The following is a 13577-nucleotide window of genomic DNA, read 5'->3' on the forward strand; positions in this document are numbered from 1 at the left end:
AATCGAATAGGCTAAAATCGGGCTAACCAATTACAGCAGCGCGAAATCACGCTATGGAGTTTCGCGTGCGTGAACTGTTTCATCGCATCGAATGCGCGCACACCGAAGGCATGGTCAAAAGTGCTATTTACGGCTTAGAGGTACTATTTACGGATAGGAGTACTGATGGTAGAACTATTTTTTGTCATGTGAGCCACTTTTAACCAATCAATGAACAAGAATATATTAATGAAGTATATAACACAAACTATTCTTTCTTTTTTCATCCTTGTGATCAGTCAAGTAATTTGGTATTATATTATTCAACAAGATTGGAGCATTTTTAATTTATTACCCCTATATGACCTTTTATGACCTGTAGCGGTCACCAGGGGTCAAAATTTGAAATTTGTACACCCCCTATGTAAGATACTACTTTAACCTCCCACACAAGGGATGTATATTTCAAATGGAGTCACCCCTTCAGGTAATCCCATTCAAAAATCACACTCCCTGTTTGGGAGATTTAAGGTCAGGTCTTCCATAAGGGTTATGGATTTTAAATATAATGGCCCATTGTTGGGTTAATATGAGCATCATTTTTTAATGGATATCGGCATATAACAAATTAATGTACTGTTATTAACAGCATTTTAACCAAGAATAGTTTGCCATATCTCAGTGGTTTGTTACCTGGCAAACATAATAATGTTCCAATTTTGTCAAGAAATTGTTTTTTTTTAAGTGAGCTGTTGGAAACTACTTATCCACAAAAATAGCATTTAGGGCACTGAGCTTACGGTCCTAGCAGGATCTTTATCAAAGGCAACGTCTAGCAGGATCTTTATCAAAGGCAAAGTCTAGCAGGATCTTTATCAAAGGCAAAGTCTAGCAGGATCTTTATCAAAGGCAAAGTCTAGCAGGATCTTTATTAAAGGCAAAGTCTAGCAGGATCTTTATCAAAGGCAAAGTCTAGCAGGATCTTTATCAAAGGCAAGGTCTAGCAGGATCTTTATCAAAAGCAAAGTCTTAACATTTGATAAAGATCATGCTAGGATTGAAAGCTCCAGCCCCACAAAATGACAACTTATATGATTCCATGGATGGCATTCTTAATGATGCATGTCATTTTGTCATGTTACAGGTGCATTTACTGGATTTCCCCAACATTGTGATCAAAGGCAGTGAGTTGCAGCTTCCGTTCCAGGCATGTCTCAAAGTGGAGAAGTTTGGGGATTTAATCCTGAAGGCCACGGAACCGCAGATGGTACTCTTCAATCTTTATGATGACTGGCTGAAGACAATCTCATCGTACACGGTGAGTAAAATCAAATTCACTTGATGTTCTAATAAATACACTGAAACTAATGAAAAAAAGAAGAGAGTGAGTGTAAATCAAAAACCAAGAGAGAAGTTTGGCATTTTAATGCCGAAAGATCGTTGAACCACAGGTGGTAACACTTGTATTAACCAGTGAAGTAATTTTCTTCTGCAACTGAGAGACATAATCCTGAAAGGCGCATGTATCTTACGAAGATTAAAGACACGATGCTAGCATACAGCATCAATAGTAAAAATAAATAAATTTTGGATTTATAAAGTGCATTTTTCCAGAGGTTACAAAGCGCTGTAATTTCCCTGCCACTGGCGAATCATCAGAATCAGATCGCATCAATTAGGCTGGTTGCAGCCGAGCCTGGCGTAAATCTATCCACACTTGTATTGTAACATCTACCAATTATCTGTACAGCTCCCCAAATTCAATTGGGTGAAGAAAGTTTTTGAAAACCAAACAACTAATCACCGATTTTGAAAGCAGGAGGAAAATGTAGATCCCAGAGAAATTAAAACTGCCATTTATTTTTGGTTGATAGTTGGTTTGCAAGGAAACATTCCTTGTTTTCAGATCTACGGGTGTAGTTATGATTTCTCTACAAATTATGTACATCTACTTTTTCAATTAGAATCTTGCTATCATAGGGATAATATGAGACCCTCATATTGATTACTTACTTGTCATGCTTGCAAATTAAGCTCACTTTGATTTTCATTCTTGATCATTATGAAGAACGTTGAAACTTACAAGTTTGTAATTTTGATGTTGCATGTTGTTACACTCAATTTGAATTAACAGACTGTACATTATTCAAATTTGATCCTGTTGTGCCCTTGCAGGCATTCTCACGTCTCATCCTCATATTGAGAGCACTACATGTCAACAACGATCGCACCAAAGTGATCTTGAAGCCAGACAAGACGACCATCACCGAGCCACATCACATCTGGCCGACGCTGACTGACGAAGAATGGATCAAGGTTGAGGTGGCTCTGAAAGATTTGATCCTAGCGGATTATGGCAAGAAGAACAAGTGAGTTGCATGCATTCAACTTTACCATTGCAATCTAGAGGAGATATCTTACCCTTCCCAGAATCCTTTGCAACATGCCGCATCACCTTGCTGCATCAATATAGCACTTCTATACTTTATACAGGCTTCCTTTGTTTTCATGTTGAGAATAGAATGGATAAACATGGGTCGATAGTCAAGAAATAAACATATTTTGCAAGATCTGGATGTGTTCTGTTCATTGAGGCGCTTGTTGTCACTATTGACCCATGTTGTACTATACTCTGATCAGCTCTTAATAGGCGATACTCATAACAACGTGGAGTTATATAGAATGACGACACACAGCAGGGCGCAGCACCTACGCGAACTGCGATCTGCTTATTGCGTGACTGACGTGCGTTTTTGTGAATCTACGCTGGCCTAAGTTAGCACTTCAATCGTGCAGCAACAAAAACTGAATAATTCTCGCCTATTCTCGCTGATCATAGTATAAATAGCAAATCAATACAGAAAATTGAAATAGAAGAAAATGCATTTCGGGAAGTGTAAGATGTATTCTCTGATATTCCAATCACACTTAAGCTGAATTTACATTTGATCGCATAGCGATGCATTGCTTGGAAAAGTTATGGTTCATTTGTCGCTTTTGCATAAATACTAATCACAGCAATCAAACTTGATGCTGTAAATTGCTGTTGCACTGGCAGATAATATAATATGGATTATTTGAATTCACAATAACATTTTTAAAATAATTCAAATCACACTATGACAGCATGTTGTTCTTGTGTTAACACTGTAGGTTTATTAGGCAATTTGCCTAGAAACCTTCCAAGCTGGGGGGCTGGTAGCCCACAAAGGGGGGCTGGAGAGGCCAAAATGTCCCCAAAATTTTCATAGGCATGCAACGAAATGCAGGGCTTCAAGCGGCCCTTTATTTTATTTTATTTTTATATTTTCCTATGTTTCTGCAAAATGTCCTATATTTTTTTTCACTTACATAGGTGAATTTTATGCGAAATTTAAAAATTGTAACTTTGGTCAACAGGTATTTTTTATTGGCCTCTATATTTTGCCAGTATATTTTTTATAGACACCATACCAGTTCAAAAGTGGGTTTTAACAAATTTGGACTCAACATGTTTACCTTTTCTTTCTTTTCCGTAGTGTCAATGTAGCCTCCCTGACTCAGTCTGAGATTCGTGACATCATCTTAGGTATGGAGATATCAGCGCCCTCGCAGCAACGACAGCAAATTGCCGAAATTGAGAAGCAAACTAAGGAGCAGTCACAGCTGACAGCAACCACTACTAGGACTGTCAATAAACATGGTAAGATTTTGGATTGAGTGACAGCTTATACAGTCTTCCTAATCCTGAAGCTCCTGTGGTTACTGTGCAGGTCTCCCAAACCTGAGGCCCCTGGGTTTGACTCCCAGCAGGATTACTTTTACTCTTTCCACCATTAAAAACATGTAACAAAAAAATTCTCTTTAGTGCTTGTTGGTAGAGACACTGGAGTGATATGATTTGGAACCATGTGCATATAATGCTTCAATGCCATGATGCCATGTTTGCATGATTGGCATCTAGATTGCGATCTACATGCTGTAATTCTTTGTGTTATAATATGTAACATTTATTTTTCTTAACCTTAGGTGACGAGATCATCACATCAACAACCAGCAACTACGAGACGGCAACGTTCTCCTCCAAGACGGAGTGGCGTGTGCGAGCCATCTCCGCTACTAACCTTCACCTGCGTACCAATCACATCTATGTGTCATCAGATGACATCAAAGAGACAGGATACACCTACATCCTGCCTAAGAATGTCCTGAAAAAGTTCATCACCATCTCTGATTTGAGAGCACAGGTAAAGATATGGTGCCAGTCAGTGCTGCCCTAATGTAGTGAAAGGGTGTATAATGTATTTAGGTCAAAGTGTTCAAAATAGGCCGGGCCCTCATGCTAGAAAGAAGCCAGTGAAAATGTCTGTGGTCATGCCAATATGCTACTCAGTGTGAGAATGAAGTTTACTTGGTGGGGGGGTACTCAGTGGAAAGTTGGTTACCAGGATGTACGGCAAAGATGGGGTGCATTTTCAGGTATTTCCAAGAAATTTTCTAGAATTTTACAAATTTAGACTAATGTTGAAGCAAAATAATAAAAAAAAATTGGAGGTCTGTTTTGGGGGATCCCAACTGCACATCCATACCCAATCCAAAACCATGTTGTTGATTTGTAAGTCTGAAGTCTTACAAAGTGTCACAAAATGTGGACCAACATAACATTAAGATTTGACAACTGAAGACAATCACTAGATTTGGGCTTATTTCGAACACTGGAGGGTCATTGAAAAATGTTGATTGGCCAAAGAATCTTGTGTGTTGGGCTACTTTTATTTGAATTCCACACCCACACCTTTTGTGGAAGGTGACAATGATGTTGCAATTCCAGTTTGATCTGAATGGTCAAGTCAGGTGGAATTTTGCGTGCATTTTTTTTTAAATCTAACCAAAAGACTTTACACAATTTGACCCAAATTTTGGGAAATTTTCATTTGGAATTTCAAAATCTTTCAAACCTTTCTGATGTTTTGGGACAAAAAAGAAGTTTAAATGGCTAAAGCTGTTGAATTTTTCCAATGGGTGTGTGATTTCAAATGTCTGAATTTTCTGTAAAGTAATATGTAATTAAATTGTTACAAATAAGGCTATATCATGTATTGAGCTAATCAGAGGTATGGTAAGAATAGTAAGTAGGGCTGTAGATGATCAAGCTTAAAATTGCAAAGAGATCTGAAAGCTATATTTTGATTGGTTGTTATCTGATTTTATCATCTAATTGAATAACCAATTGGGGCTCAGTAAGTAAGGCAGCAGTGCCCGCAAACACATGATAAAAAGCCAAACTTTTCTTATGAAATGTATTTTATCGGTACAATTGCCAAACTGGGCACAACTTGCTCGACTAAAGTCTTGTTTACGGAGTTTAGTGTTTGGGTTTATGGTTGGGGTGGGGCAGTCTTTTAATGGGACTAGTAGAGTTGTTCCCAATTCAATAATCATTCCATTTTATCTATGCAGATTGCAGGTTACTTGTATGGGGTGAGTCCACCTGATAATCCACAAGTGAAAGAAATCAGATGTATTGTGCTTGTACCACAATGGGGAACTCACCAAACAGTACATCTACCAAATCAGCTTCCTGATCATGAATTCTTGAAGGTAAGGATCAAGTAATCAACCATCATTGATGGACCAGCTCTTCTGTCAAGATGTCTTAACAATTGTTATATGGCTAACATGTGATTTTCATTTGGTAAAAACTAACATATCATCATACCCCTGACAAATCCAACACCCAGGGTGCCTCCCTATATAGTGGAGCGGTGGTGGGCAACACTGAGGCCGCCTCACCAATACTATTTTTTCTGCTTTTGGGTCAGTGGCGTTGCTGTGTTGAGGTAGCTGTTTCGTGTACATCTATGCGACATTTTTACATGTGTGCGTGTGTACACTAGCGCTTTTAGCGAACACTTGCCATTTGAAGCTGCGCCCAATGAAATGCAACTGATGTCACTGATGCCAAGATGAAAAATAGTATAGGTACGGGTTAATGCTCAGAACTAGGCTATGGAGTATGCATGCTACTGGTCCGTATCCATGTGTATACGACTGTCATGTCAGGTGGTGCATTCTCTAAATTCAGTAAATTTCCTTTGTCAGCCGTGTAATTGAATGGGATTATTTTGAAATTTGAAAAAATCAATGGGTGTAGTACCCCCTTAAAATATCACAAACAAGTAGGCCTATGTTAATAAATAATATTAATACAAGCTAAAACCGTTGGGGTTCGATAATGAAGCCTACAAAAGTAACCTTCAAATTAATTAAATACAGTAAAATTTGATTATTACTGGGTGTGAGAGTCAACAAAATTCGCTGTGTTGGTTAGGCTCCGATCGCTCAGTGTGCAAATTGAACGGATTGCGAAATTCAGAGCCGATTTAGTTACGTGTTCGATTGTATGGAAAGTGCCATACGGCTGAGCAGTTTTGCCGGCTCTCTCTATCATGTCATCCGCCGCCTGGTCATGAGATGCATATGTAATAGTCATGTTATAACGATGTTTTCTTACTTGATCTATAGGAAATGGAACCACTTGGCTGGATCCACACTCAGCCCAACGAGCTGCCTCAGCTCTCCCCTCAGGATGTGACCACACATGCTAAGATCATGGCTGATAACCCAGCTTGGGATGGTGAAAAGACGATAGTCATCACATGCAGGTAGGTGTGCTTAGTTGCAGTCATTGGGTGTGCCTCAACTAGCCAGTCAGACAGGGACCAGTAACAGGCCTTACATAAACTTTCACCTGCCCATTTTGGTGTATTTTCTACTTATGCCAGCAAACAGCACAAAAACATTAATATGTATCCTAAATTAACTACCACCCATTTTGGCATGTATTTTACAAATTCATCAGCCCAAGTTATCAGTTAAAGTACACCAGTCAAAAAAATTAAAGGATCAGATAGTCGGACAATCCTGATTTGTGTTGTGTTGTCTGAATATTACTGAATGCAATGGCACTCATCTTGTTTGCAGTGTTAATGTTTAACCTAACAAATAAATCTGATCCTTCACATTATTTTGAGTAGTGCACACCCCTGATAGATGCAGGTTTGATCTTTTAATAATTTGTCCAGTGGACTCAACTTTTGTAATGGAAATATCTGAAAATAAGATAAATATACTGGTACATACAGTAACCTTTGGTAGAACATTCTCATTTGAAATATTTTTATCACATCTTTAATGTATTTCATTAGAGGAAATGATGCAAGAATCCTAATTAACTGTGACATAGTTTGAGAGAGGAAATTCCTGGAGCAACTTCATTATCACTGTTTATTGTCACCATAATCCTTACCCTAACTTTAAATCATAAGCCGTAACTCTAATCTCAATCTCTTTGTGCGACGACAGTGATAATTACCTTTATCCAATTAATTTTTAGGAATCACACCCAAAGAGAATCTACCCTTTTTTGTGACTTGGTGATTAATAACTGGTTGAAAATTTGCCAAAATATAAATCCAAAATTTATTTATTATTTATTTATTATTTACCAATTTTATTTTATTCTTCACAGTTTCACCCCAGGATCATGTTCCCTGACAGCCTACAAGCTAACACCCAGTGGGTTTGAATGGGGAAGACAGAACACGGACAAAGGCAACAATCCCAAGGGATACTTGCCATCTCACTATGAGAGAGTACAGATGCTGCTATCAGATAGATTCCTGGGATTCTTTATGGTCCCAGCTCAAGGATCATGGAATTATAACTTTATGGGTAAGTTACTTTCAAGCAATGATACAGACATTTCAGGTACCAATCATGTTACACGTACTGTGAGAAGGGCAAGGATTGGGCCCCTAGGTCTCGAAGGAAGGAAATGATTGAGTGTCCCAGGTTATTGAGGTCAAAGAAATAATCAAACGAACTTTTATGAAAAACTCCAATCATGCACAGCCAATGTCAACCATCAAGACATATTCAATCAATCAATCAAGTAATGGACATTCAATATGCTGGGTCAAGAGCACAGTGGTACAAGATTGGTGTGAACAATCATACCATGCAACACACTCATCAAACATTCTGTCGGCAGTATTTGATTGGTTGTGGTGTTTTTTGTTTACCATATGCGACATCTTTCAGAACTTATTTTTTCGAAGATTTTCGATCAACTGTTGAAAAGGTGTATTAATAGTTTTAAGCCTCTGTAATGCATTTATTGTCTCATAACACGGTGGTATCATTATTTGAAGTAGAGCAATGAGGCCACTTAAAGCCAAAAACAAGACAGTGTGTTAAATATTCATGATTCCGACTAGTGACAGTAAAGACTTCATTGAGGAATTAACTTGAGCAACTTACAGAATAGCTGTGTAATCTTGCAATGGAAGATTTCTGTGCTAAGCTAATTCTGTACAGTTTAATACAAAGGATAAACCCACAAATAATGCTATTGCATATTACATGAAATGGTAGATGCATGACAGAGGTTTAAACTATACATTTAGATGTTAATGAAATTATTTAAAAAAAAATTCTAAACAGTAAATCCTAGATTCACCCATAGAACTGAATGGTTACCTGAATAGATCAGCCCTGTTGTCATTGGGTAAAATCAGTTGGTTCCAGCAGCATTAATGAGCATTGCGTTGACATCCATATTATATTGTCTCGCATAACATGGCGAGTTTGTACACCCTGCCCTGGGTATCATGGGAGAATAGGAGCTGAACTCTGAATGATTCAATCAATCTTACTTATTCCTTGACTCTCTCTCATTTTCTCATTTTCTAGGTGTGAGACATGATTCAGGCATGCGATTTGACCTTCAGCTAGCCAACCCAAAGGAGTTCTACCATGAGGTGCACAGACCGTCACATTTCTTGAATTTCTCTACTCTGGAAGAGAGCGAGGCGATAAGCAGCGACAGAGAAGATTTGTACCAGTAGATTGTGTTTGTGCTAGGCACAATTGTTTCAAATTATTGCACAGATTATCTCATTTTCTAAACTTCTGTAAGTAAATGAGAAGATGACTTGAAGTAGACCAGCAGTAACAAAGTGGAAGTGTTTAAATGGTCTGTATTTTATAGGATGGAAGGGTTATTCTTACTGATGATGACAATGACAGAGGCATGTACTATTGCAGGGGGCAACCTGTGGCCCTCGGTGACTTCAATGCAGCCTGCATAGGCCCCTCCTACACTAGCCTTCAGAAAAGAACGGCACTCCCTTGCCAGATTGACCGGACACCGTTAATGAGCAACATACAGTGCTTTGTGTTTCTGCTGTGTATGCTTACCTTGGAAAAGATAGTGCCGTTCTCTGAAAGCTAGTGTAGCAAAATGTAAAACAACTACTATAATCATATAAATCCAAAACGGGAATGGTTAATATGCATTTTGTACTCTTTTCTCAATGTTTAACTTATGGGATCATATCCATGATGGGGATCCTTTAGAAAATACAGTTTTTGTCGGTTGAAAGCTGACATCTCATAATGATCATCAGTCTCAAGTCATAAACACACAATAAACTTCCTCTCAAGTTTCTCAGTTTACCTCTGCAGTCGGTGAAGACAATGGACATTATTTTATGATGGCAAGAGGTGTTTATTGTAGACAAATAATGCAAAAAAGGATACTATTTGAAGGCCTGTGTGGAGGTTTCCATGCAGTACCATGTATAATAAATCTATTTTCACTATTTTGTTAACTTGTAAATTGAATTTTTGAAATAGTGACAGTTTTAAGTTTATCTTGTTGATATAGTACACATCATGTCAGGGCAGGTCCAACCCTTGCTTGTAAACCCTTCTGGAAAGACTGGGTGTTTTTTTTCCTTAAAAATTTGCAAAACAAATACGAAATGTAAAAGAAATTTGATATAAGTTGTTTTCCAACTTCAGATTACCATACTGGAATATACAGGAAAATGGGATAATGTGGGGATTTCAGTGCAGTCCAACGCCTTTTATTTTGCCATGATGGGACAAAGCATTGGCCGGATAAGTGAAAAATCTGGATAAATGAATTATGTACCATTCTGCATTGAATTAATTTTAATGTCCCAATTTAGGAAAAGAAACATATATCCGTAAGGTGTACTTGAAATTACGGTGTCAAAGCATAGAAAAAAACGGAAAAGGGAGTTTTTGTTCATGAAGCTGTAGTGTTGTATTTTTAAGGTGAACTTTGATTTGTAAAATAATGTGCTATTTCTGTCATAACAAAATGCCAAGTAAGCCAAAGAAGTTATTGGAAGATGAGTTTGTAAAAATTAACATAATCACATGAGGAATGAAATTTGATTGGAAAAATCATGAATTTAAAAAGTATTCCGATGTCCATCATATGGCAAAATACTCTTAAATATCCAGTTCTGAATATATAGGATTGGAAGAAAATGAAATTGTTGACTGATGGGAAAAAATGGTAAATAAGGCTCTAATTGTAGCATTTCATAAGTAGCATTTGTGGTGACACTTGTCACTTATCCAAAAATATTCCATTACATGGGTGGGAGCACAAGGGAAGACATGACCTTAATCTTCCACACAGGGAGTTTGAATTTCAAGTGGGGTTACCTGAATGTGTGACTCCATTTGAAAAATACACCCTCTTTGTGGGAAATTAAGGTCATGTCTTCCCTGGAATATTTTTGTTGGGACACTTTTGTGGGTGATCAGAACCACTAGGTTCCTACCAGAAAGTAGAACTTCTTCTGAAGACTTTTTTTTGCCTTACCAATATTGAATTGTAAAATACTGAAGTCTATGCTTTATTGTCTCAAGCAGTTGCTATGGCTCATTTTTGTAATGTAATTTATATTATAATGGTTGTAAAGAACTTGTGGGATAGGACCACCATTGGTGAATAAATTGCTTGTAAATAACACAATTTTAGTGTTTTGTTTCATTTATTTGTTGCATCTTTATTTTCCATGTCAGAAACACTGTTCTTTCCTAGGAAAGCCACCTGTATGTTTGTGACAGCCTGAAATTACAACACAGTGGACTATGTTCATGATGGGGTGCTGTTAAGCCACAAATGCAATGTCCGAATCAAATTTATATTTCTATTGGACCATCGAGGTTGCTAAAATCATGAAATACCCCTTTTAATCGAAATGGTTCATATCGTTATGAATTCGGCAGAGTGACGAATCGAGAATTTTGAGTAAATTGAGTTATTGTATACTTATGATTATGTTTCAGGTGATCTTTTATTTCCACCAAAAATTAATGGTAAATGTTACCCCCTGACGTAGATACCAAAATTTTGATTTGGACGAATCGCGCCTGAGTGCAATTAATGAATTCGACCAAAAGACGAATCGTATACTTCCCTGTACAAATCAGGTTAATCTGTAGTATTGTATAGCTGGAAACCCCGAATTTTCTATATTAAATGTCCTATACTATTATATTTGATACCAATGGATAGCTATAGGTGTCATCTATCTAGCGATATCAATATAAGTACAAACATTCCCCACATGATATCGCTATGGCTTAGTAATGTGAGTGCGCCCTCGTAAAATCCCAAAAATTGTATGCAAAATATAGGCCAATATTGTTATTTTTGGTTTAAAATCCTCGGGTTTTGCTCAATATTACAGTGATGACTATTTTATAACTTATAAATCAAATATAAAGTCTACAGCCTTTGACAAACCAATAATTTCTACACAAAAGCCCAAAATCAAGAATGCGTGCTATAGTTTTACACGTTGTTGAATGCGTATTCGACCTCGTATACAACTATTTGTGCAGCGATAGAGACATTTTGGATTCAGCATAAAGCCGAATAGCTGTAAATACCCATTTGGAGGGATGATATCGATTGTTTCAGAACATTTGATTATTGCAAATAATTCGCGCACATTCACTTCTATAATATACATTTCAAATGAGTGCTCAATAATGTTCTCAATTTTTAGAAGGACCAATGGAATGGTACCAAGATTTTCAAGCGCCGTTTACTCAGAACAGCAATTTTGCGTATTCGGCACTCTGCCGTGTTCATAACGATATAATGTACATAGAGCAAATCTGTGTATATAAGGGAATAAACCAAAAGATTGATGACGTCCTTTAAACGCGTAACTAGTTTCGCTTTCTCAGCCGACCCTCCTCCCTGCCAGAAACGTAATAAAGAAATGTTGAAAATTTTGACCTAATAATAATAATGACACATTCTTCAGACCGATGTTTTTGTACAAACGTAATCGAGTATTTTTACCCCCCCCCCCCTAAACGAAACTAGTTTCGTTTATAGGACGTCCTCGATCTTTTGGTTTCTTCCCTAAAGGTATGAGGATATGCAATTAAAAATATGTAAAAGATATAGGAAAAAAGTCCATGATTCAATGAATCATTTAAGGATTGAATCTTAATGATAATTTTTGTGTGTTGGTAATTAATTTTTTTAATTATTTTTTTATTTCTTGCATTTCTGGAATTGGATGATGATAATTCATCATAAAAAGAGCCAAAACAATTTTTTTAGGAGTGTGATGTGCCCTGAGTAATTTAATTTAATTTAATTATTTAACTTTGTTTACAAGCTGAAAGTATGTCATGAGATGGGAAAGCCCCTTGTACGTGCAAGATAATGGTGTGGAAAGTCATTTTTGGAATTCCCCCAAATTATTGTAAACAAAGTCAGAGCTATGTTTGGAACTTGGAAAGCCCCAGTTCATTATTGCACCATCAGGAAAACCCCCCAGGAAGTGATGTAATGCGAATGTAGTATAATTAATCTTGGGAAATCCCAAGATTGCAGCAATGTTGTGAAAATGTGATTGAAGTAATGGTTTATTAATAGATGATGGGTTTTTGCATGAGTACTGATATAAAAAGCTGAAGGCTTTTGTTGGGACTTTACAGAATGTCATGTGAGATTGAAAACTCCACATGTGTGTGATGGTCTTCGTGCTTCAAAAAAGAAGTACATTTTAACCAGTTTATATAGCCAATAATTGAGCTAATTTTAATACAGCAACGAAGAAGACAGCGAGCACACAAAAGTGCTCTTCCTAATCAAAGGATTAAAAGTTCTTCTGTCAAATTGCTGGAGTTTGCTGGGTTTGTGAAGGCCACGCATCTGTCAAAAAACAGCGGAGCTGTGTTAAAGAAACCTGTCCCCTGGAGAAAGAGTGATTGGTGAAAGAAACACCATTTTTGGAGAAAGCAGCGCAAGGAGATATATTTGTGGAGATAGCAGCGCAAAGGAGATTGGAGGAAGCATCATCATTTTCGTATGAGGATTTTATACATGAAGGATTTATAAATGCAAGTGTACTATGGACATCGCTGATTTTCGCAGGACAAGTGAATAAGGATATATTACATCAGTCGTCCAGAACATTGCAAGAACTCTAGGATCACCAACAAGAAGACAGCTGGTTAAGTACTTATATAGTAAAACTGTCATTGTGTGATTTTATTGTATATGCGATATTGTTATTATATGTACCAATCATACTCTGTTTTCAATTAAAGACTTAGATTTTGTTAGCTAAAACAAACAGTGTGTTTGTGTTGTGCATTCGTGTGAGTTCGGGAAAAGGTGATTTTGGCCTTGAGTCAAGTAATGCGACTCGTAACAAAATGGAGTGATATCTTGCAGCCAATTCCCAGGACAAACCCCCTAAATG

General features: G+C 37.3%; 1 protein-coding gene across 1 annotated transcript in view; it reads left to right on the plus strand.

Moving 5' to 3' along the window:
• LOC140146624 (pre-mRNA-processing-splicing factor 8) overlaps window positions 1-10816 on the plus strand; it is an 85519-nt gene extending 74703 nt beyond the window's left edge. Inside the window, exons 37-44 of the mRNA XM_072168492.1 lie at window positions 1124-1297; window positions 2155-2348; window positions 3498-3661; window positions 3988-4205; window positions 5419-5559; window positions 6484-6623; window positions 7490-7692; window positions 8713-10816. Coding sequence (XP_072024593.1) covers window positions 1124-1297; window positions 2155-2348; window positions 3498-3661; window positions 3988-4205; window positions 5419-5559; window positions 6484-6623; window positions 7490-7692; window positions 8713-8867 — 1389 coding nt within the window. The 3' untranslated portion in view covers window positions 8868-10816. The remainder of the gene's footprint in view (window positions 1-1123; window positions 1298-2154; window positions 2349-3497; window positions 3662-3987; window positions 4206-5418; window positions 5560-6483; window positions 6624-7489; window positions 7693-8712) is intronic.
• Window positions 10817-13577: the final 2761 nt, after the last annotated feature.

This window comes from Amphiura filiformis, chromosome 2, assembly GCF_039555335.1.
Source record: "Amphiura filiformis chromosome 2, Afil_fr2py, whole genome shotgun sequence".
Classification (NCBI taxonomy): domain Eukaryota; kingdom Metazoa; phylum Echinodermata; class Ophiuroidea; order Amphilepidida; family Amphiuridae; genus Amphiura; species Amphiura filiformis.